The sequence below is a fragment of the Dunckerocampus dactyliophorus genome, chromosome 12 (assembly GCF_027744805.1).
Source record: "Dunckerocampus dactyliophorus isolate RoL2022-P2 chromosome 12, RoL_Ddac_1.1, whole genome shotgun sequence".
NCBI classification, from domain to species: Eukaryota; Metazoa; Chordata; class Actinopteri; order Syngnathiformes; family Syngnathidae; genus Dunckerocampus; species Dunckerocampus dactyliophorus.
Window position 1 is genome coordinate 25003808 of NC_072830.1, and position 26140 is coordinate 25029947.

The 26140-nt window shown below is 40.2% G+C and overlaps 1 protein-coding gene across 7 annotated transcripts in view; it reads right to left on the minus strand.

The window, feature by feature from the left end:
• The window catches only part of gria4a (glutamate receptor, ionotropic, AMPA 4a), a 130748-nt gene that overhangs the window by 98250 nt on the left and 6358 nt on the right, over nt 1-26140 (minus strand). For all 7 annotated transcript variants that reach the window (XR_008573052.1, XM_054793230.1, XM_054793229.1 and 4 more), the window contains exon 2: nt 25643-25801. Coding sequence is in view for 6 of the 7 variants with exons in the window: in XM_054793230.1 (XP_054649205.1) it covers nt 25643-25801 (159 nt within the window). In the remaining variant the exon portion in view is untranslated. The remainder of the gene's footprint in view (nt 1-25642; nt 25802-26140) is intronic.

The window sequence follows — 26140 nt, forward strand, 5'->3', positions numbered from 1 at the left end:
AAATTTCCCTACGATGCGTAAACCTTCTGCACGCTACACTCCTTCTAAGAGTGACAACTTTTAGTGTGCAATTGCGTCTTGCGCAAAAAAATGTAAAAGATGCAGAACTACGTCTTTGGGATCAGATGTTCGGGTTTATAAAAATGTATAAATACGTCTTTGGTATTGAATGATTTCATAATGAACGACCATTTGGTTTCAATTTTTATTTAATTATTAATTGTATTTAATTAATTAATAATTAACAGTTAAATTTCTTAAATTCACAATGGGTAAAAGAGAAATAAAAATTACTTAATTGACATTACTAAGACTAAATTACATGTTGCATTTATGAACCCTAAACTTTGACCCAAATAAGACATATTTTTTAGAAGATGTTGAGTTTTGCAGTGTTCAAACTAATATTAAGACAGCTACTGTAGTGGAGCACATTAGGATATTTTATCCATCAGTCAAGAGAGTGAGACACACACTTCCTTGTTCCATTGCACAATACTGTCTATTAAAATTGACTAGCTACCGGTTTGTGACATAAAATGTTTTTATTTTCCATAGTCTTAACTCACTGCACTGTCTTTTTGCAGATGAAATTAATCCTGTATGAAGTCAAGTTAACCGAGAAACCTAGCCATCCGCACGGCTAACGTTATGTAAATAAGTTAATCGTTCATCTGATTAATTTGCGCTATGTTAAATTGACCTTGTCTCTGATCTTCCGCTCCATTCTGGGTGTCTTCAGAAATGCTGCCACACTTTCGACATTTTCTGTCTTTTCTTTGTCTCTTTTGTCACCTTGTCATTTTCTTTCACCTCCTCAATCTTCCCGCTCCTTCAACTAAACATCCTCTTCCTTCTTCTTCCTCTGTGTGGATGATGTGGTCACATAAGTGGTTCCTCGAGGCAGAAAAAAATCCCTCAATTATTTTTTGTAATCAAGGTACTGAAATTACTCGAGGAATATTTTTTCCCCTAATATTGTCATACTTCGCCATTTACCCTGACTAGGATTCAAACCACAATCCCTGTGCCAAGTACCGATGTTGTTACTCAATAGGACTACTTCACAAGACAATGACATATTGCTAATATTTTGGTTACCACAATTAGCTACCTGGGAGGGGCAATCACTACATTGAAATCATTAAACCGGGTTCAATTACTACATATCTGACAGTGTCAATCTAAACTGAGCATTATTATCTTCGTAAAAGCAGAATAGTTGATACAGAACATGGACTGGATCTCATTAGCTGGTGCCTCTAATGAAGTGTAGTAATGGGACTATATTTATCTTATTTACAACTACTTGCAGAGAAGGGTTTCAGTGGAGCTGAGTGCCCCCCCTCCCCTGCTGCCCAATCAACGTTCTATAATTGCTGCTAATGGAAGGCTACTTGAAATAAAATATCGTTATGAGGAGCATTTGCTGCCAGACATATGGACACAGACAGGCTAAAAATAAAAATTGTGCAACTTTTTTTTTTTTTTACAGTACCCCAATCAGTGACCTCTGTGTCAGTTGGAGGAAATTAGAGGCTGCATGAAAAACAACAGCAGTGGGTTCCTCTAGGCAGTTGGTGATCCCATTTAGTGAGCAGCCTCTGGTGACTCTTGTAACTAAAAGGGCCCCAGATGGGATGAAATTTGACCTTGTTTTGAACTCTTTCCACACTGCCAAGAGGTAATGTGGATGCTCAGCTAGTTTTCATTTACCAACTTAAATCCTCTCTAAACGGAGGCTGATACAGGCAAGGTTGGAGACTTGGCTCAGAGATGACCACTCCTGCCTTTTTGGCACACATCTACACACAAACATTCTATATTTGATAGAATATAAAGTAATTCAACTTGGTATGCATGTCATTGCCATGGCAAGCCATGAAAACCTTCCTTATGGTCTGTAATATTGATGGATCAGCCATGGCACCTCTCATGCTAGCATTACTGTTAATGTTATTGTTCGGAGTTGATATTATTGTTTATATTATTGTTGGACAGTAACCAATGAAACTAATACCAACTTTGACTACTGTTAAACCTATGACGAGGAAATTCCACTCTGGGCACAATGCAATATTTATGTTTTTATTTTTACATACATGTAAATTACAACGGTTTAAGTACATTACTTTATATTTGTCGTTGAATTTTGTTGTTTGCCTACATTTTAGGCCTGTGCACATGAGAATTGTTATAGGTATTCAATAAATGTAAGCACAGATTTAGGTAACTGCAAAGCAGATTTAAATAGACTGTAAAATCATCAGATATGAACACTAAAGGCTGAATTATGCTCCTGCGCCACGGCGCAAGTGTAAGTGATGCCGGCAAACCATCCAGCGGAGCTTGACGTGCACATCCAAAAAATTCTAACCTCCAGTCAACTGCGTCACGGATCGTAGAGCTGTGATTGATCGGCTTTTCTCCATACAACATTTTCGGGTTCTCTGTCAAGGAAGCGCCAAAATGTCCGCCATAACAAAAGAAATGGAGCAAGTTGAGGAGCATCTGAGCGAAAAAGTTTGCAAATATGAACACCTACATAACACTTTTGCGTCCTGATAGAGTCACACAGAGTCTGACGCGCTTTTGCGGTTTTATTGCCAACCTTAATGCCAACAGCAGCGCGGCTCCCACACACGTCTCTTCCTCTCCACACCCACAACTACATAACCATAACTAATAATATTCACATTGATGTGTATTCGCAAACACCAGAATTCAGAACATCACTGTTGCAACAGCAACAGGTCCTTACAATACGTCGTCATTTTTTACTACTAAAACGGAAGTTAGATAGACAAAGAGAAAAGAGAGTTGTGGTTGCTCGCTGTCAAGAAAACGCTGCCGCCAGTGTTTTAGTGGAATATTCCACCTTCTTGATGTGAAAGAGCTACAGCTCTACTCTAGGAAACTCATTCTGGCCGTTTATATCCACAATCTTGCAGTCACGACCCAAAGCTCGTGACCATAGGTAATGGTGCGAACATACGTCTTGAGAGTTTTTCCTTCTGGCTCAGCTCTCTGTTCACCACGATGGTTACTGCAGATGCTGTGCTGATCCGCCTGTCGATCTCCCACTCTAGTTACTCAAGACACTTGCACTCCTCCACCACAGTTTTCGCTGCCAGCCTGAAGTTTGAAATCCACCCTTTTTCGGATGAGAACCATGGCCTCAGATTTGGAGGCGCTGCAAACCTCCCCAGTAAAAGCTTGAAGGTCACAGCTTGATGAGGCCATCACGACCACATCATCGGCAAATAGCAGATAAGAAATCCTAAGGCCCCAAAACTGGGGACCCTGGACAAATGGGTGGTCATAATCTTGAGCCTACATGTTTTTTGTTAATCTGTAAAAAAAAAAAAAAAAAAATTATTCATATGCTCAACCCAGTTAACTTGTGCTGCTGCAGTTGTATATATTTTCTCGCTGGCAACGTGCCTAGGATTCTGATCCGATGCAATCAGCAACACTGATACAATATTGCTGTCTACAATTAGCAGAGAAACATGTTTTCTGCTCACCAGCTGCCTGTCTCCATTCATGTTTGTCACATTTTTTTTGCCCTCCTGGAAAAACAAATCAAGCTCAAGTAGAAGCCCATTGAGACATATTCAAGGGAGGTGCTGCTACTTAACTGCGCATCTTTGATCTTGTTTTGACTTGACATGTTTCAGAATGATTAGAGAACGAAAAGTGCTTTGGAACCATTGGTAACATGTGCTCCTTTTTCTGACTGCTGCTTCAAGGAAGACGAGGGAAGTCTACTGGGCTGCCACCAAGGCAAAAACACACTCGTCATCAATTATTAAAATGTATCAGGAATGCATACAATCATAAATATCCTCCAGGCAGGCAGGCCAGGCAAGGCTGCAATGTGGTTTGTTTAATGACACAAGGATATTCTTTATGTTTCCTGTAACGATAAGCATGCAGACACAAGCTAAGCTCAGTGGTAAAAATAGAAGCAAAGGATTGTCCATCCATCACTGTCTGAAGGGCCCGATTGATTATTGCATGTGCGCGTGTGTGTGTGTGTGTGTGTGTGCACTTGCTCTTTGTCGGACTCCACTTCCACAGAGAGAAGGGGTTAGAGCGTGAGTGGCATACACACACACACATATATACAAACACGCACATGACATAAACAGAGACAGGTGAACCAGCAAGTTTAAAGAGATAAATACAAATGCTATCTACAGTAATGGACACTGACCTATATCTACTAAGCAGCTGCCTCTCTGCCTTGCACACACAACAAGAAGACAAGTGCATGTATCTGTGCTTAGGTGCACACACGCTCACATTGCTTCTCTGGGCATATCTGCCCCGTGTGATAATCACTAGAGAGTGCGTAATTAATAGTTTTCTTTCTTTTTCCATGAAAGCATTCCTCTCTTCATAAGAGCACTGGCCCTTCTCTGATAGATTTAATAGCTTTTTGCTTCCTGCGCCGTCTCTCTCTGTTTGTAAGTATGATGAATTACCTGGTGGTTACCAAAGAATCTATTACCGCTGCAGAATAGCAATGGGCCATTAGGGATGCATTGCTTAAAGGCTGACTCTTGCTCGTGAGGGGTTGTGTTGTCATGTTATCAATGAGCACACATTGCAGTGTTGTGTGTGCATGTGCACCTACTAACAATACAATGTAAACTCTATTGTGATAGAAGAATATAATGACGCAACAAAATATAAAGTCAACTGTTGTCCTGATCATCTATGCTATATTTACTCCATATAGTTTGTGTGTGTGTGTGTGGTAAAGGTCAAGCTTCTCATCTCTAAGTGAGGCTCAGTGTGCCACTCATCAATATTAAGTAATGCCCTTACTTTCATCCACATCATAAATCCATGGACACAAAACACACACTGAGGTTTTGGGAGTTGCTTTTGTGATTGTGTATGTGTGTGTTACTGGAAGAGTCTATGATGTTTTTCTTCTTATCACTCGAGGGTCAAAATCGTTCACATTGCTGTAGAATAATGCTCCTGAGAATCGCAGACGCTAATGAGATTCAATACAAAAGCTTCATTAACTATTTTGTTAGTCAACTTCAGCCTTGACTGACAGGGTGGTTTCAATACTACAGGGCAGTGGTCGCCCACGGATCAGTTCACATTCCTACAAACCTCTGGTGGACCAGGGGCTGAGGGGGGTGGGCATTTATTTTTGAGTTATATATAAAATAGGCACAATATGAACAATATGAAGTCATCCCTCGCTCATCGCGGTTAATTGATTCCAGACCCGACCGCGGTAAATGACAGTAGGATCTAATATTAACAAAATATTTTCTTAGTTAGAGCATAGAAAACCTGTTTTACTTTCTAAATATGCTTTTTTTTAACATTATTAGAGCCCTGTAGACATGAACTAACACCCATACAGCGACCTTTACACTCCTATTATTCTTTGTTTGTACCACATTGCGCAGGCTACAAGCTCAGGGACATAAGAGACGGTCGACGCTAGCATAGCAAGCTACCGAGCTAACTAGTTAGCCTGTCCAATGTACTTATTCTAAACTTAAGAAAGTGTTTCAAATGGAGTGGGAAAGAAGGAGAAAGTAAGAAGCAGACAAAAACTTACCACTTTTACAAGGAATGGGAGGAGAACTTCTTTTCACTCGATTCGGCATGAGTGAGTAAACCACTATTTGTATCCGTATCTGTTCACCCATCTAAATTATCTGTATCGGTATCTGTACAGGAAGTGGGTGCGGCATAAACAGGAAGTAGGCGTGGTTTAACAGGACCTGGGTGGGGCTTAAATCTGTACATTATTTCCAATCTGAAATTGACATGTCTTGACAAGAAGTTGCAATACTTATTGTTTATTATTCAGCTATATGTGTACTGTGTATGTAAGTGATCTGTAAGACTTTATTATTTAATTACTTTTTAATGATCTGTGTGAAGTTGGTGATTAATGCAAACATCCAGTGATGGCGAACAGGGAAATAATCTGTCAGCCTTGTTCACTGTAAAAGCGCCGCGTTCATTTTTCCAACTGACTGTATATCACCAGCCAAATTAGATCCAAGCAGACCAAAAACAACCCAACGCGACATGAGCCGTCTTCAACTCTGTCTTGTCAAATGCACCACGTACTCCTCTCTCTGGCTGTAGAGAGTCTGTCTAGTGAGGGGCGGTTACTGCGTGTGACTGGCCAATCACAGAGCGGGAAGAGTGAATACATAGGTAGTCTTTTATCACAATTATGGATAATGACGAGCTGTACTCGTTTTATGCTCGTACTCGGCAAAAATGCATTATATGTAACGGATACTCGTCTTAAACAAGTATCCGGCTCATCCCTACACTCTATCATGTCGGACATGCTATGGCTGACTCCCTGCAGAGTTAAGGTAATGCAATCTAATGTCATGTCTCCTCAATATTTTGTGTCATTACTGACATCTGGCGACCAGATTACTACATGTCACTTGTATTTCAATATTTTTTGACTAATAATAGACTACAGTCAACCACAAAACAGTGATTATTAATTTATTTATTTTTTAAAAAGCGCTTTAGAGTGAGGGAGTGATGTTTGAATCACGATGTAGCGAGGGATGACTATATAACCGAGAATCTTATCAAGATGACCACTGATGCTGTGAAACCTTAACATGACGGAACCATGACTGCCAACAACACACTTCCGGCTTCACAATAAAAGCGCTGGGCTTTAAATCTTGACTGCACTGAACAAAAGTCTCATAAAAGTAATTTCCAACAACATCAAATTATTGCACAAAATGAATACACACTCACCTGGAGTTTGTCTTCCACAGAAAAGATGATCACATCGTTGCTTGACGTGTGGGTGACAGGCAGTGTGCTAGCGTGAATTAACATGATACCGAATAAATCTGAAAACTAGCACTCAACACAGACGTAATAACATTGTCAATTCTCACCTTTATGCATTCACACACAGCATCAGCATTTGGGAACAATGGCGAGGTGAAAGAAAAGGGAAAAATATAAGTCAATTCGGCGGCATTGAAGAAAGTTACAGGTAACATTGACTTCACGGAGCACACAACTATGGTGCAATCAAGGTCCGCTGAACAAAGTGGGAATAAACTCTCAGAGAAATGTAATGAAACAAAACGACAAACATGCTAAAATTATGGGCTTTCTAACAGTCTATTATTTTTCCAATTAAAATAATAGCTCTTTTCAAAATTGATATGTGTTTATGTTAAATTCAGTGTAGTTATTTACAGAGCTATTCTTAAAAACTTCTTTGTTATCATTGATTGAGAAAGTTTTTCACGCCCCCGTTTGGCCCTGCCCATGGACCGGTGGTTGGGGACCTCTGCTGTAAGGGCCTGACCTACTAAAGTTTTGCGTGCATAACGACACGTGCAAAGTAGATAACAGACGAAAAGCTGATCTACTAACACGGTGGACTGAGAATTCAAATGAGCAAAACAGCTCTCGCAACCATGTTGGCCTTCACGAATATGTAGAGTATATGCAGATTATCAGAACGTGCAAAATACTGTGAAGAGGGGATGCGATCGTTTAGCACCCGCAATGTGATTTATCAAACCTGAAATTGATTGTGGTTGCTATTTTTATGTCTATATGTGATAGAGGTTGCCTCTGTAGGGGGAATGCTGGTCTGATGGTATCTTAGGACAGGGACTCCGGTCAGAGAGTAAATGATCAGATCAAGCAAATGAACGCACACGGAACGAAGATGTATCCATAAAGACGAGACTACCGAAAAGAGTGATTACCAGGAAATGACATCACGAGCTGTGTTGCCAAAATAAGAGCACAGGAAACTACACAATAAAACTACAACAGCGTAAAAGACTTTCTGACGCTATAATCAGCACGTTTGAAAGGCAGGTGCAAACAGACTGTATTTATCAACATGTTTGGAGTACACTGCTCCAGTTTGTAAGTGTGAGAGGCAGAGGTGAAATAGTGTATAATGTATTTAAAAATTCTACTTCTTCTTCTTGATTAGATTGTGCCGGTGTACCTACAGTAATGCTGTTGCCACAGAGTGTATACTATTAACTGAAATCTTGTGGGATTGGGATTTTCAAAGCTCCATTTTGATGCAATGAATAAATACATCAAGTGAGAGTGAGGAAATGCAGTTGTTGTTAAAGTGTTTGTTTCAAGGCCAAACCTAATGCCGCATTGTCCTTGACAAATACACAAAGCACTGAACCGATCCTTCGCAGTAGGCGTTTTAGAGCAAAGGCAGCCATAGCATTTTTAAATGTAACTGCATTAAGAGTTCTCTATAGACTAGAAATGTGCTTTATAACAGCGAGTCTGTAGCCATAACAATAGTAAATTGAAGTTTTGAAGAAGCAGTAAAATGCTGAAATACGCAACACGTGTGTTTGCGATTACATGAGCGTGCACTTTTATGCCTCTGAGCATCAAGGCAAAGTGAGAAGAATAAAAGCGACAAGAGGAAAGTCGGTAAATGCAAATGCTTTGATCAGAACATGAAACAAGAGCTGCTAAGTTCTAGGAGTGTGAAGGACAACAAAAAGATGTTGGAGGCAATTACAGAGAACATGGCTCCATTCCGTCTAAACCTGTGTTTAGACTGAGGCATCGTGTAACACCAAAAATTCACTGTCATCTCGTCTCAAGCTTCTGCATCTTGCAAAAGACATTATTCTGTTTATGTTGCAGCCATCTTGCCTCCTGGGAAAATAGAGTTCCTAATGAAACTTACTAGAAAGACAGAGGGAAACCATTTGTGTTTGTGTGTAAAGGGGGATGGGTCAGTGTGTGTGACTCACAGAGACCCAGTCTGCTTTTTATACAAATGAAGTCAGATTACCTGGAGGGAACAACTACTCAGTGGGTCCATGCCGTAATGATATTATTCACTCTTCATTACAACCAGAGCTTAGACAAACAGGCAAGATAGTATTCTGCTGACCTGAATTCATCATTACTTGGGAAACAAAGTTAATTGCCGTTCCCTCCGAGAGATCCTTTTGCCTGTCAGAAATGCCAAAGAAAGGAATTCAGTGTACAGTCGTCCCTCGCTTATTGCGGTTTATCCAGACCCAACCGGGATAAGAGTGAATTTCCGTGAAGTAGTATTCAATGTTAATAAATGGAATATTTTTGTAGTTAGAGCATAGAAAACCAGAGGTAAAAATACTGATATTTACTGACAGGACAACAGCATTACCGAGCTGATTCTCATCATTTAGGCTATCAGACCCCAATCGTGTTGCTGGATGTCCCCTAGCTGACTGCAACAAGCTACTGGAACGACGTATTGTTCCTGTGGAATGACTGGGTTGAACCAGACAGATCTTTACTGAGTGTTGTGGGAGGATTTCCGAAAGCAGCTTCAGGCTTCGGAGTCTGTAAAAAGCTGCATTAAGACTCATTGTCATTCTGCTTCTCTTCTTGCCTCAAGGAACTGCAGACTGACAAACAAGAATTTCATTATTAATATGAGTTTTAGAGCAGCTGTAAGCACCAAAATCATTTCCTCAAAGCTGCTACAAAGCTTTTGGGTCATTATAACTTCATTTTACAATCTCCTGCACAATATGTGATATCGGTGCTAAATCAATCATCCCACCATCAATCATGCCTTTCTGTCTCTAGGCAGAGTCCCCTCATAACGCTGTTGCTGCTTTCATTAGCATCACAACATGCATGTTGACAAACAGATCTGTCACTTCCAGTGTAGCCATGAGACGTGATGAGAGGCAAACAGTTTTCACCAGAACCAGATAATTATACAACCAAACAATTCGTTTGATCATCCTAAATTATTCATGCCTTTAGTGTAGCTTAATGTAGCTCAGACTCTTCTTCTTTGTCAAAAGAGAAGAAATGTACAAAGGCCGAAAATTGAAAAAAAAACCTGTGAAACACTTTAACATTACAGAAAACACTAGAACAAAAGTTTAACCAAATTAACATGTCAGAAAACACGTTAAGAAAAGGCAAAACAAATGACAGTTACACAAACTGGAAAGGGACTGTACCAAAGCCTAGCTTGAGAGGAATGGAGTCCAATAACCATGCATGCAAACAATTGAGTGTGGTCTGTTGAATAAAGACATGAAAAGGTTGAAAACAAAATGAACAAAATGATCCACGTCAGACATAATGAATGTAGCAGATGAAAATAACGCTTCTAACATCTATCTGCATTCTTACACCAAATCAGGCTGCATGAATACATATTTCTATATGTCCTTCATCGTTTCACTGTGCTGCTATTCCATGGCGGTATCACGTATGAACATTCATTTGTTCGACACAACGTAATTGCGATCCTTAATTAACTTGTATCGTCTGTCAATAAATGTTTGTTTTAAATAACGGGAGATGTGTGCCTTCGTAGTCTGATGACGAGCACTAAGGCTGTGACTTTATTACTTTGCATCACTGGTTCGAATACGACTGTTGTAAGCACACAGGTAGGTGTTAGAAGCGTTATTTTCATCTGCTACATTCATTTTATCTGAAGCAGAAGATAAGTCTTTAATCAACACACCATGCACACTCACACGTCTAGAGCTAATCGTTGACCGCGTTGACAATTCTGGACTTTTGTTAATGTGTTTCCTGAAATGTTCATTTGTTTCAACTTTGGTTAACTTGTTTTCTGAAATGTTCAAGTGTTTTGCATTTCCCAGCCACCATAGAAATGATTCCTTCCAGTCCAACAGTGGGCGAATTCACACTAAGAACAGCATTAAGAGCAAGTGTCCAAGTAAAGCATCTTATCTTGAACAAACGCCTACTTGCGGAAAAACAAACACCTGTCATGAAATGACTCACATGATGAACTTGCTGTGAAAATGCATAAATACAGGAAAGCAGTACATCTGTATGCCCAAATGAGAGACAGAGGTATGCTGATTGGTGCAAAGTATACGTATAATATGATATCATTTGAAAAGAGGCCGGTTTAGAGCAGCAACTTAGTCTATAAAACAAGCAGATATAAAATATAGTTTTGCTTTATCCTGTTCAGAGTCACAGATGAGCAACCATTCTCACTCACATTCACACCCATGAACAATTTAGAGTCCCCAATTAATTAACATAACCTGCATGTCTTTGGAATAGTAACAGGTTTTAACATGCTAAATTGTCACAGAAGTGTATAAATCAGGTAGATGCTATAAAAATTGCCTGCTCGCGATCTAGTCGATGTACGTGTGAATGTTTGTCAGTCTCTATATGTCAGTCATGATTGACAGGTGATCATTTAGCATCTAAGATTAACGGCTAACATTATCAGTTGACCCCACTGCTTGTTCCTACGGATAATGATGGTCAACTCCTGGCTCAACATTACATCATCTCTGGCGGGAGAGGCAAAAAGCAAAACATGCGCACGTTAATTATTTTATGCCAGCTGAACTGAGCTCCAGTGAGATTTACAGATGTTCGTATGACTTCCAAGGTTTTTTTCTAACCTTTGAGGCATATTTCTCACACAGATTTGGCTTGAGTCCAAATTTTAAAACCTTTTGGCATTTCAATTCTGAGAGACCATTGTAAATCATAACTGACAACAAAATAAAGGAGAGAAAATCTACTTTTAGTCTTGCATTTTGGACTACATTTGTAACACAACCTGTACATGAAAAGTCCTTTTTGTATTGCTCGAATGTTTTGTGGTTTTAAAGCCCTTTTGACTGTGAACTGTTTGTTTTCTTGTCTGACAGCAGATTTTCTAATGAAAGAGTCGAGTCAAACTAAGAAGCAGTCTTTTTTTATTGGACCACTAAATGAAATCAGATAAACAACGGCAAACGCACAGCTTCATTGCAACAAGAGGCCTCCATCTAATAATATTACTTTCTGGGTGCTCATTTGTGCTGAGGCTACAATAACATGATTTGACAAAGTGATTCTTCAGGGAACACTTAACACTCTGCCAGTGAGCCACCTTGCGTATGTGCACACACACAAGAACACCATTAAGCATGTAGTTGTTACCGTAGATTGAAAGAATGGCAAACATTTGAAACGGGTACTTGATAGAGGTACTCAGCTACTAATATGTATGTATGCAATTAAGTCATTCAATACCAAAGACGTATGGATACGTCGTTATAATCCCAAACACTCGATTCCAACAACGGATTTATACGTATTTTACGTTTTTTTGCGCGACAGGCAAAAAGAGGTGAGAATGCAACTCTCCACTAATGCATTAACACTTCAAAAGCACCTTTAAGCCATGAAAACGGCCACAAGGTGGCAGAAGTGCATTTGAGAAGAGCTCGGCAGGGATCACGCTAACGGACAAATCACACATGACAGGAAGGAGGAAGTGAGAGAGTGTGGAGGAGTGTAGCTTGCAGAAGGTTACGCAACGTAGGGACATTTTAACGTGCACACACATGCACACACAGTTCACTTACAACTGTGAAAATTGGAAATAGTTCATGGTGTTATATTGTATGTACTTTATTGATCCCACAGCGGGGAAATTTACTAAATTTACTAAATATGTGTGTATAAATTGCTATTTTGATGTTGTTTATGTTGGTATAGTTGTTTAGATATTTGAGCTGTCACAAAAGCAAAAAATATTTGTGTCAAAGTGAGTTATGCTTGAAATGTATCACAAAAAAGCTGGGTTTCTCTCTTTCCTCGTGGGGAACTGATATTTTCCGTAAATTTACTGCTGATTCTACTGCTGATTACTAAAGAACAGCAAAGGGTAGAAACCAAACTTTTTTTTCTGATGAAAGACGGGAATCTAATCTTTCTTTGGGTAGGTTCCATGTTTATATAGCCATAGAACAAAATATTCTGTGTGCCTTGTCCTGTCTTCCCTACTAAGGTGTTTTAAAAGATGCACCTTAGTATAGACACACACAATACATGTCAGCACAAAAGAAGAATGTGAATTTTAAAATCATATGAAGTGGACAAATTATATGGCAACTTCATTGATCACAGTTGTCTTGCAAATGTTTGCTTACGGATCAACCTCATAACCCTCATTCAATACACACACACACACACACACACACACACACACACACCCACACACACACACAATACATTCATCCTCTGAATTGCAATGCAAAGCAGCTCATGAATGTTGACGCGTGTAAGGGATGCCTGCAGTGGTGTTATTAAATGGTGAATCATGGCAACATTTGAGAGAATTATTTAGAAAGAAAAGGCAGAAATTGAGGAACTTGTCTGCACAAGTATAAGTTATAAAACAACATAGGGTTGGGGCTCTTGGGGGCTGACTGGAATAATTTCCACATTATACAGTATGTGTAATTTTATGGAAACAATAAGGCAATCACCTGCAAAGTTAGCATTGCTGGATATCATAGGCATTACGCGGAGTACATAAGCCATGTACATATGAGCATGGTGGCTCGTCTGTTTCCATGTGTCAGTCCTGTGATTGACAGGTAATCCGTCCAGAGTGTAACATGTCTCTCACACTAAGTCACATTTGCTCATGCTGTTGAATGAAATGGTGCGGCCAAACGTGTGATTGTTATTGTAGATGGATATACAAAATACAGTAAATGCAGTTTCGGCGTTTCATGGTTACGTATGCACTCCCCGAATTTAATCAAACATCTTTGGTCCAAATACACTGGACTCGCTTGAGTACTAGTTTGAGCACATGCAGCGGATGAATACGAGCTGCGCGCTGCAAGGATGCAGTACTTGTACTTGTCTTGCATACTTGTCCAGCTACACGGAGTGAATAGAACTGCTTATTAGTTAACCTTTTGCACTTCATTATGTCTCCCAAGCGTAAGGGAGGATCTTCTGGTGGAAAAACGGCATGGAAAACAAAAGCCATCGTCATAGAAGTGAAAATTAACATCATAGCTCGGAGAAAGGAAAAACACCCACCAATATTGGCAGCACTTTTGGTATTAAACATTCGACTATCACGACCATCATTAAGGACAAAGATGGACAAAGATTAGTAGCATCTGCTACTAAGGAACAGTAATAACTAAGTGCAGTGGTCTTATTATTGTTTTATATGTTCTCCTGCCTCTTCTGTTTCCTCCTCCCAATACATCAGGGCTTGTAGCCGATTCTGTCTGTCCAGGGACCACAGTGTCTGGCATGGACCAGTGGTCCCTACCTCTCGGGGTGGTAAAGACACTCTGGTCCTTGTGGTCTGTGAACACGTGATCATGTCCCTTTTCTGGACATTTTGGCAACCCTGTCAGCTGGATAATATCAGAGATCATAATCTTTTGTCTCTAAAATACACCATATCATAGTTATTATTATTAATTATGCAGATGGTCAGGACCAGCTTCTCACTGGCACAGACCTGTGGTCACTACCACTAGGGGCGCTAAGACACTGGTCGTGACCAGTGGAACCGTGGTCACTGTTAGATATTTTATCTTGTTTTATGTTGTTCACACATAATGTTTTCTTAAGACTTAATCAATATATTTAGTCATTGTGAATAGTAAAAGATATAATCAGTAATGCATAATACATACGTACATTGATTAAAAGGAGGATTTTCCTTTGGAAGAACTCGTGCAAGTAAGATCAGAGTAACTTTCTGAAAGTGCTAATTTTGTCAGAGTGTATGAATAAATGTTTATTTACCCTTACCATTTCCAAGAGATGAATGAACGTTGTCATTGACTTCCAGCCTCCTAAACATCGACTTCATCATTAATGTCATGGTGTCAGACGCATGTTTCATATTTAGTTGAACAATGACATAAAAGGTATCAATTAATGTCACAGTCCTACCACCACAACAGAATTGAGCTTAAAGTTACTTGATCATTCATAATTAGAATTACATCCATTAAAGCTAGTAATGTGTCCTCTTCCTCGTGTAGTTTTTTCATATGTTGTCCTGAACTAAAATATTTTCTTTTATCCAGGCCACAATTGATACCCTTTCAATATTTGAGAGTTTTTCCAGGTTCCATGCAGAAAAAAATCCTTGGAAGATTCGCATTTTTGTATTTCCATTTAATGTTGCGGTATTGTTCAACTTCTTCCTCTACTACATTTTTTTGACATTAGTTCGTAGATCAAGGTGTGATGCTAAGGGTAATGTGAGGAGCTTTTAAAATTAAACACAATGGTGTAAAGTTTAAACCAGTTGCTGAAGACACAGACTTGCATATAATTGATAGTTCATACAACTACGACTAATGATGATAACTTAATCATAGTTATTATGATTTATATTAAAATAATGATCAATAATATATATATATAATATTGACGGACAAACTTGATTCAGCACAGTGTTGCCAACATGATGAGAAAAGGGAGAGGGTGTATTAAATGTACAATGACCCGAGACCCCTCAGTAATTGGTCAAGACAACAGGCAGATGTAAAGGACCAGTGTCTTCAGCGCTCTTAGCGCTAGTGACCACTGGTCAGGACTGTGCGGCTGGTCACGAACACATGCACGCATAATCAATAGAAGTCATTATACACATACAGCTACGTCTAATAGCAGTCTTTTTATCATTGTTATTGTGATTTCTATGATAATAGTGATCAATAAGATTCAAGAGATTCAAGAGATTCAAGAGAGTTTTATTGTCATGTGCATAGTACAACAGCAGTTATACCATGCAATGAAAATCTTATTCTGTTCATTCTCCCAAGAAAAGAAAGAAAACAAATGAAAGAATAAGAACATAAGAAACATAAACACATAAACATATATACCAATAAATTAAGCAACAACAACAGAAGAGACATTAATACAAGTAAATAATACAAATAAATAAATAAAGTGCTATGAGTGTGTGCGTGTGTTGCGTGCGGCGTGTGCGAGTGCTTCGTTGAGGAGCCTGATGGCCTGTGGGTAAAAGCTGTTTGCCAGCCTTGTGGTCCTGGACTTCAAACTCCTGTAGCGTCTGCCTGACGGTAGGAGTGTGAATAATGAGTGTTGTGGATGTGTGCTGTCCTTGATGAGGTTGTGTGTTCTTCGTAGGACTCTAGATTTATAAATGTCTTGCAGTGAGGGGAGGGCTGCCCCAACAATGTTCTGTGAGGTCTTGATCACCCGCTGGAGTGCCTTCCTATCACGTGTTGTACAGTTACCGTACCAAACAGTGATGGAGGCGGTAAGGACACTTTCGATAGTGCATCTGTAGAAGCAACTCAGGATTGTGGTGGACATGCCAAATTTCCTCAGTCTTCTCAGGAAGTACAGTCTCCTTTGGGACTTCTTCAGAATTTGTTGGGTGTTGTGAGACCAGGTGAGGTCCTCGCTGATGTGTGTGCCAAGGAACTTGAAGGTTTTCACCCTCTCCACCTCAGTCTCATCAATAAACAGGGGTCTATGCGGCTCCTTTTCCCTTGTTCTTGGGTCGATGATCATCTCTTTAGTCTTATCTGTATTGAGAAGGAGATTGTTATCACGACACCAAGCTATGAGGTCCGCCACCTCTCTTCTGTATGATGTTTCAACACCACCAGTGATCAGTCCGATGACTGTAGTGTCATCTGCAAATTTGATGATGCTGGTGTTGTTCTGGGAGGCCACGCAATCGTAGGTGAAGAGCGTGTAGAGGAGTGGACTTAGCACACACCCCTGTGGGGTCCCAGTGCTCACAATTCTTGAGCTGGATGTGCGGTTGTGGATGGCAGTGTTGACTGCATCATCCGTGGACCGGTTCTGGCGATATGCAAACTGTAGAGGGTCCACGGTTGCCGCCGGGATGCTCTTTTTGATGTGGGTCATGACTAATCTTTCAAAGCACTTCATAACAATAGGAGTGAGTGCTATAGGGCGATAGTCATTCAAGCAGGTCACGTTGCTCTTCTTGGGTACGGGCACTATGGTGGTGGACTTAAAGCAGGTCGGTACAGATGCTTGTGCAAGCGACAGGTTAAATATGTCAGCAAGCACATCAGCTAGCTCTGATGAGCAAACCCGAAGTGCACGTCCTGAGATGTTGTCTGGCCCTGCTGCTTTTCGTGGGTTTGTTTTGTTTAGAACCCTGCGCACATCAGCTGATGTCACCATGAGAGGTGAGTCCTGTGTGCTCCCCAGGTTCAGCCACCCTCTCTGCTCATCAGGAGTTTGGGTGTCAAAGCGGGCATAGAACTCATTCAACTTATCAGGAAGTGTGGTTTGGCTGGACGTGGCTACGCTACTCTGCTGTCGATAGTCTGTGATGTGCTGGAGCCCCGCCCACATGTGCCGAGGGTCTGAGGTGGAATAGTAGCCCTCCAGCTTCTGTCTGTACTGTACAATAAGAGTCGATAGACAAACGATTAGGTTCTCACATTTATTCAACTGGCAGTGGTGCTAACACAGTGAGAAAAGGTAAAAGTTGTATTGAAAATAAGTACATACAAACACTCCACAGAACACTAAACTCGTCCAAACAAGAGAATAGACCACCAAGGAGGTGGTCAGGGCCTGTAATTTTAGTGCCCTTTGTACCAGGGAGCAGCTGGTACGTTGGTCTGTGCCAGGAAGAAGCTGGTCATGACCACTGTGCCACTGGTCGCAACCAGTGTCTTTGGCTCCCCGAGTGGAAATTGTTGTATTTCATCTTTTTATCAGTGTGCTTTATATGTCCGTCATGTGTTGTGTTCTGGTATAATTTACACCAAAACTGGATTTATATCACCGTGAAGGAATGGAAGTCATACATAACCCAAGGACCAACTGTATTGGGATTATCTGGACACTATTGGTGTCATAGATTTTCTTCTTCTTTCTGTGATGCAAGTGGACAACTGCATCATGAGAACCTGAAATCCAACCATACCACTAATCCTGTTCATGGTTGTGGGAAGCAGGTGATTTAGGGCGAGACCCAACCCTGGAGTCTTTCACACAGGCACGTATAGAGAAAAAACTATTCACAGTCAGACTGACATATATGGACATTGAGCAAAAACCAATCACGAGCTCGCTGCAAGAAACTAAGCCAAGAATTACTACACTATCAATGTACAGCTCATCACATTTTAACCATACTACTCAACCCTTAAACTGCAGGTTTCAATGAAACTAGTGGAGCCCTTGAAAACATGTTAATGTGAGGAATTAAATGAATCAGTAGTGGCCATGCTCACAACATGACAACACATCTTAAAACCAGCATGCTTAATATTTGCCACCTCAGTCAACCATCCACTTCTGTATGTAAGTAACATGAATAAAAGCAGGCTTGCTGCAAAATAAATCTCCTTGCCTTGCCAGGTTTTCAGATATTATTTCACTCTATTTCCCCCGTGTAGCCATTAAGAAGACATATAACCATACAAAACGTCAGCAATAAAGATGATCGTACAGCACGATTTACAGAGCGACTCAAATCATCTGCAGGATGACTGACCCATTAAATGAGTTGAAAAGAACCATGGCGGAATGTAGTATTGCAAATATATGGGAACGGTTTAGGCTTGACATACGGATATGAATGCTCAGTCTATGAATAGTTCTCCGAAGGCTCAGCATATGGCAAATGTCATTTTTCACAAATTCAATATGATGACATGATGGGGACGACTGGGATGCCTTGCCTGACTTCCAGGCAGGCAGCTTGGGTTTAGTTCCCAACCAGTGACGGTGCGAATGCGAGTGTGAATGCTTCTCTGTCTCTATATGTGGCCTGTGATTGACTGGCGACCAGACTCGACTAAGGAGACCAAGTGGGGGGTAAGTCGCTGTTGCTGGACTACACTGCTGAAGGGGATGTCATACAACTTCATGTAAAAAAATCAGAACTATCCCTTTAAGGCTGACATACTTCTTGCACATTGAGTTATTTTTTCCAATGGTATAAAGTGTACAGTATATTTTCATAAAAACAACAATGCAATGTCATCCTTTTATTAGTGCAGGAGATTGTAACTGTGGATTGTTCAATGTCTCACTGATAGTGTTTCACTACATCAATATTACATCAGCTGGTAGTGCCTCCTGACTGTTTTCACAGAAAGCAACTCTTTACTACTCAACAGAGATGTGCGAAGCAAAAATTGTCATCCTTCCCTTGTCCTTTTCCACCTTTTCAAATACAAAGAATACAAAATGCACTGTACATCATGGGCCGATGACTCATGTTTGTTGCTACACGCAACCATCTTTCTCTTTCCATATACACATAGTGTTAACATCCGTCCCAGAGGTTAAAAAAAAATCCTGGACTATACTGTACATTTTAGTGTACACCGCCAACAATAATTTTGAAATGTAAATTGTGTAGACTCGTTTGGAGGATAAATGTGACATGCAGTTTTCTTGGAACATTATGTTGGTTATCTTTCTGTGATTGCTCAGACCCAAGAACTTACAGATTGCATCTAAATCAGGCAGACTGACTCACACCAAATTATAAAAATGCAATTAAAGCGAATCTACAATGTTCAGTTGAAGCTATTACCTTCAGCTGTTTGTGTGTGTGTGTGTGCTTGCTAATTATGAGAACAGAACAGACACCACTATTCTTTGGTGAGGCTTGGAGAAGCCTACTTGAATGGAGGGATTTGGTCTCCAATGGAACCTCTAAGGTCAAACACACTCCAGGACGCCGGTCGGCCACCGTGTTATTTACATCAAAGTGCCACATCCGGTGGCGGAGCTGTATGGAAACATTTCAGGTATCAACTTATTGCCACCCCCATGTGAGTAATGGTCTCACCTTGGCCACCCCAATGAAAAATTTCTGGCTCTGCCACTGGCCACCATAAAGCCTTCATGAACTGAACAGGCAAAGTTTAACATTAACATTCTTAACAGTCCGAAAACAAGTTTACATCCAGGCTTTAATGACAAAGGTGTAATGCCACAGATGCTCGTTCAACGTCTAATTTTATTATAAACCAGTAAATGTAAAGAAACGCTCAACCTTAACAAGTCAAACAATGTAAGGTGAGTATGCTGTCAATGCCACTCTACTTACTGCATGTAATTTCCAGTCTATAACCTGTTCATGTAATTCTTTTATTCATTAAATACAAAAATGCATTCTGTGATCATCTTGTGATTCTTACAAAACTGAGCTCTTGTGAGGTCTCCCAGGGCGTGCAGTATTTCCACCCAATGTGTCAAATTGACTGCAGGGTGTTCACCTTTAGACATTAATACTGTTATGCACACACACTGATGATAACATAATAAAGTAATAATGATTGACAAGTTGGAAACATTTGACACATGACTGAGTTACTGATTGTATGTATTGCTAAATAAATTTGAAAGCGTCATCGTATCTAAATTCTAATTGTGTCTATATCGCACAGGGACACCTCCCTGAGACTTACAGAGCTTGATGCTGGTACGTTGTAAACATCATCAGTTGAGTGTCAGTCAAGCTTGTAATGCAATCTGTCAGTCGATAATACATAAACAGTATTGATTTAAATGATTCTCAATGGCACAGTTGAAAAGAAGACAAATGAGGCAATGGATCACTGCAGTGGTTAACCACCCAAACCACAACATGCTACCATCACAACTGCTGTGGCTTCAGAGCACAATGTTAGTATTAAACCACAAGTCATTTCAAATAGAAGAATACCCAAACATAACAAGGACTGCGTCTACCAACCTTCACTGCATCATTGGTAGCACAAACCATGCATAAGCACCTCTTTGTTACAAATCCTCTTCGTCTGTTGCTTCTCTATCCCTAATTCACCTCATCACTTTATGTCCAGACTGATTCTTTCCTGCACTGCTCATGCACAGTCACGCTCTCACTTATAGTCGTCCACCTCGCATTGACACTGAGAGCTTTGCACACGTTCTATATATTTCCATATGAGATGCACACACAGAACAGTTTTCGGTCATGCTAATCTCGTCGCATTCTTTTATTTAGGAGTCACGATGCAGCAGAAAGCTAAAGAGATTATTGTGAATGTGTGAGAATTAAGACGCATATGCTGTCATATGTCACTCACACTAAAATGCGAAAAAAAATCGACACTGTATATGAATATGTGCACAGTAAAGACGTACATAAGATAACAGCAGGAAATATACAGTATGAATGTGTGACAATAGAAGCAGAACATATTTTTTTTATGATCCCTTCACGCTCCCTGCATACCAGAAAAGAGAAGGCCTGGTCAAGGTCAGTGAGAGAATTCCCTATTCTAATTCAGTAGCATTGCTCGCCACCCGGAGCAAGAGCCATGGATTAATTTAGAGATCCATTCACCACGCCCGTGCTGAGGGAGCAGCACCACGTGATGAAACTAAAAGAGTAGAAAAAGAGGGAAAGCAATGAGATGGAAAAGAGGAGGACAATAGTGAGCAAAAGGAAGGGAGAGAGAGAGAGAGTTGGTAGCAGGGAGACAACAAATACTGTAGGTGAAAGAGAGAGAAGTGATTTTGCTTGCTGAGTGTGAGACGGTTCGTATAGAAGAGTTTCATTTTCCAGACACTCCTCCCCTTATGGCCCACCAGCAGCAATAGTGTGTGTGTGTGTGTGTGTGTGCACGCGTGTGTGTGTGTGTGGTTTAGAAAGAGAGAGCGAGAGCGCAAGCAATACAAATGCGCAAAGTAGAAGAATACACCCATTTGTGATTACATTTAGGCCGTGGAATACAAACAACTTATTAAACAAAGAAAATAATTACGTGATTCATCACATTGTCTACGTCTGATTCTGTTTTAGGATGGCTATGATTAGATTTCTTGGTGGAATAACAGCCGCAAAACACACAGGGGCTTTATAATAACACAGTCGATGATATACTCAATTATTATCAATGGCTCCAAAGCATTGCATTGCAAAATTCTAAGGATTAGGAGGTGGTCAGTATGGCTAAGGTGGTAGAGTCCTCATCTCCCAACCTGAAGGTTGCTGGTTCGTTCCTCCATCCTCTCCTAACCAAGTCTAAGTATACTTGAGCAATATACTGAACCTCCCCTTCCTCCTGAGGCTGCGCCATCAGTAGGTACAGTAAATGTGATAACAGTGTCAAAGCACTTTGAGTACCATGAAGGTAGAAAAGCGATATACCCACATCATATCTACACGAGAATGCCTCTAATTTGTAATTCTTGATGGTATATTTTTCTGACACAAGGTAACTGGTATTTTAGATCAGTTCATGATCTTTTTTATTCCACTTTAGGAACAGTTTCCACCCAGTATGATTATGAGATTGTTATAAAAGTAGTATAAAAGCCCTTGTTCTTTAAAATGAATAATGTGAGACATAAATCATAGATACAGAGAGAGATTAGACCACATTATTAATATTCTGTAACACTCATCCGCTTCTGTGACTATATTTAAATGATCTGAACTCACATGTTTTTAATTCATTGTCATCTTTCACACATATTCAATGGAGCTGGATGATGCAAAACACTCGTTTAAGACAACCCAGGAAGACACATTTATACGGCTGCAGCACTGCTGCTTTGTGAATGGTATTTTATTATATATTATTCCTCTGAAATTAAACCAGTAATGTTTGCTTTCCTGCTTTGGGGTCTTCCTTTGAACAGAATAGAACATTTCTGCAGGTTTGATCAATGTTTGATTGTGCAACATGAATGGAAGGGCACTAGAGAATTTGATCAAGAGAAGAAATAGAAAGCTGGCTTGGGCAGGAACTGCCACTGGCTACTTAAATGGTGGCGCAAAAAGGCATTGTAAATAAAACAAACAAACAGTAGTGTCCACACTAGAGATGCTGCGATCGATCGGCCGCTGATCACAAAAGCCGATCGCCTTTGGATCTTACTATTGCAGCATGCAGCCTGTAGAGCTCATACCCCCGCCCACGTTCTCTTGATAGAGTAAGTGAAATATGTTTTTGTCTTAATAAAGGTGACAGCATAAAACCCTGATTGGAGCATCCCTAGTCCACACCCATTTAACGCATCAGTAATTAAATTCATGTTATCTTGTACAATGGGATGCGATCTGATTCACTTTGTACCTTCCAATTCATAGATCTATGCAAACATACTGCACCGTGTTTTGTGTGGATGCGTGTCACTTCATGGACGCATTGCGTTCACATTACACACAAATGCACCGCACATTTTTTTGTAACATGAACGACTACATAAGAAAGATTGGATTTTTAACAAAAAAAAAATCTAAATTGGGCATCATACCCTTCAGTGTGAACATAGCCTTATGTAAAGCTTTGCAAAGAAAGAACTGTCTGCCTAAAGGCTCTGTCCCACTGCTCAGTTTAACAATTCTGTCTGTGATTTTTTTGGGTCTACCGCTTGACTTTTTTTTCCCATAATGCTCAGGATCCTTCAAAAATGTAGAATGACTGATTTACTGCACCCAACCGACCACGTTGAAAAAGAAAAAGCTTCTTAGCGTTAGCAATCAGGAGGGCATGACAGTGTGAATGCCTGACAGAAAATGAACATTTTGAGCAGATTTGGGCTTTTATAGCCTGTGGTGACATCAGCTGATAAACAGCCTATTTCAGTTTAAGTGTTGTTTTCAATAAATTACTTTTTCAAAATGCTTTTTGTCTCACTCCCCCTATGCTTTTGCATATTGTAGCTCTACTTATGGAAAAATATTAGACCACCTTTGTTTCTTCAGTTTATTGATCCATTTTATTGCCCGGTACAACTAAAGGTACATTTAAGAGCTCATATCTAGCAACTTCCATGGTTTTCTTGATAATAACCAAAATCACTTAAGTTCATACATGAATAGCTATAGCATTGTACTGCCAAACAATGTAACTCTTATGACCTTATCAACCTTTAGTTGTACCAGGCATTAAAATGAACAAGAAAGTGAAGAAAGGTCTAATCATTTTTTCCATGACTGTATATCGTATCCAAAGTTTGGAATGACTGGCGTTGACTGTCAACATCTAGATACGCCCGTAAACTAGCTGAAAAACAAATTTAAAAAGTCCAAAAAAACATACATCGTGGTTTCCCAGACGAAACGGCGCAGACGGACAGAGCCTTAAGATAAGATGAGGGCAAAAGTGAACTATGCCATGTAATTTCCTGGCTGCCTGCATTCCTTACCTGCCTCCCACGGAGAATTAGTACCTCAATCTGAATGTAAATTAAATTATATTTTCCATAATAAAGCAAAATATCCCAATCTCCTTTCCATTATTTGTACAACAGCAACTTTCTCACAGCAAAGAGGAAACAAGAGCAGTAAACCTTCTCAGCCAAGTGCTCCCCCTACTCAATTTCCTCAAAAGCACATGCTGAGGAACACCTCAGCACTTTTCAGCCATTTAGACTCTGGGAAGCACACAGACACCTGGCATGCTGAGAGACTGTTGGCTGACACTGACAGCACAAAATTGGTTGCTTTGCCAATACAAACGCCACAACTGGACCTCCCAGTTGAATTTAAACTACCCTAGAGAAATATGATATTAAAGGATTTGCAGGCGGTAACATATGAATATGCAGCCAATAACCTTAAATATTTAATCATCTTTAATCAACCTTTCATGATGCAGCATTTTAGAATGATACCACGAATGGGCATGGGATATAGTGTTTTTGATATACTCAAATACAGAGGAGCACAGTCAATCTTTGGTAAATATGAACAACTAAAGGATACTATAAAACAATAACTTGTTTTGAATGTAGGATTTATTATAACATGAGCAAATAAATACAATTGTGCTACCAAAACAAACCTCTCAAACTTTTTCAAATCCGATACGTTACCGATACTGTAACGACCAATACCAATATCGAACCCATATCAGCCCAAATCATACACACTTATTTTGTAGTGTAGGCTTGATCAAGGGGTATTACTCCAACAGAGAACAATAGTCAGCAACAGTTTCCCATGTGATGCTGCTTCAAATACGCCATGAGGTTGTTTGTATAAAACGTCCCCAGTTCGTGCCACCACGGGAAACTTGCGCATGACAAGTTTTGCATCAGCTGCAACGTCTTTTTCAGATTTTAACGAAAAATACTGCCACATGCCACTGCTAGTCCTTGCTAGCTAGGATTTAAACCTAGAACCACCTGGCTGTGAGGCAGAAGTGTGCTAACCACACTCCCACTGTGCTCTTAGATACAAAATCATTAAACTGAAATAAAATACATAGCTGACCAGCAGAAACAGCAAGAGCGATAACGGCTCTGAATCTTTTTTGTTGTCACACTTGACACTGGTCACTTGTACTTGAACAGGCACAATTTGTCAAGCACAATCAATGAAAAAGCCTCTGCATGCCAATCACAGCCACTACTGAATTGCAAACCAGGGTCTGATGGTGTCTCGCCCCTTTACACAGGGAGCCAACAGGAACAGGAAGTGATAGACTCACACTTGGCAACATTGTCTGTGGAGCCCGTGTTCAAAACTACTTCAATTGGTGCAATTAAGATACTGAACTTGCTGCATCAAGCCATTCTTTTACACTTTAAACCCTTTGTGTGCTATTAAGATTGGCGCCTTTTAATCCAATGTACATTCAAATCAAATTATTGGCAATTTCAGAGCCCTGAAGCACACATGAGACATTACTCCAGCCCTGCACATGGACGAAATTGCTCCAAAAACAGCACTAAAAGGTTAATTATACACATTATGTTTCTCAACTGACGAACTAATCTGTATTAATTCTAAAATGCATATTGAAAATAACCAGGCGCCATCCTGACACTGGTTGTTCCAAAGAGAAGATGCTGAGATACTCACATGCATTGGTGACTGCAAAGCTGTTGGCCGTCTCTATGTTGTCCACATGCGGGACCAGGTTAAAGGGGGCTTCCGTGGCATTAGGGCTGGTGTTGTGAAGGAAGATAGCTAGTCGAAACGCTGTGTACTCCTGATCAGTATTCCTAATGAACAGCCCGCCTATAGGTAGAGAGACAAAGAGAAAGGTGAGGGAGAGGAGGAAAAAGGAGTTGTGAGGCACAGGGACATGAGACGGAATGTGAGCAAAGAAAGATTGATGAGGAGGTTGGGTGAATTAGAGAAAGGGAGGGAAAGAGAGAGAATAAAACAAAAACTTTTATTACCATTTGTCAGGAACGTATTATTTATCTTTCTGCACACACATCGTGAAAGAAGATACACGGAATGCCAACGCTGCACAGTTTGGTGATGAAATCAAATGAACAGAGAGGCACGTAAGGGCGGGAAGACCCAGCCGGACAGAGGTCAACCATCAAAAAGATAACGAGATAGAGAAAA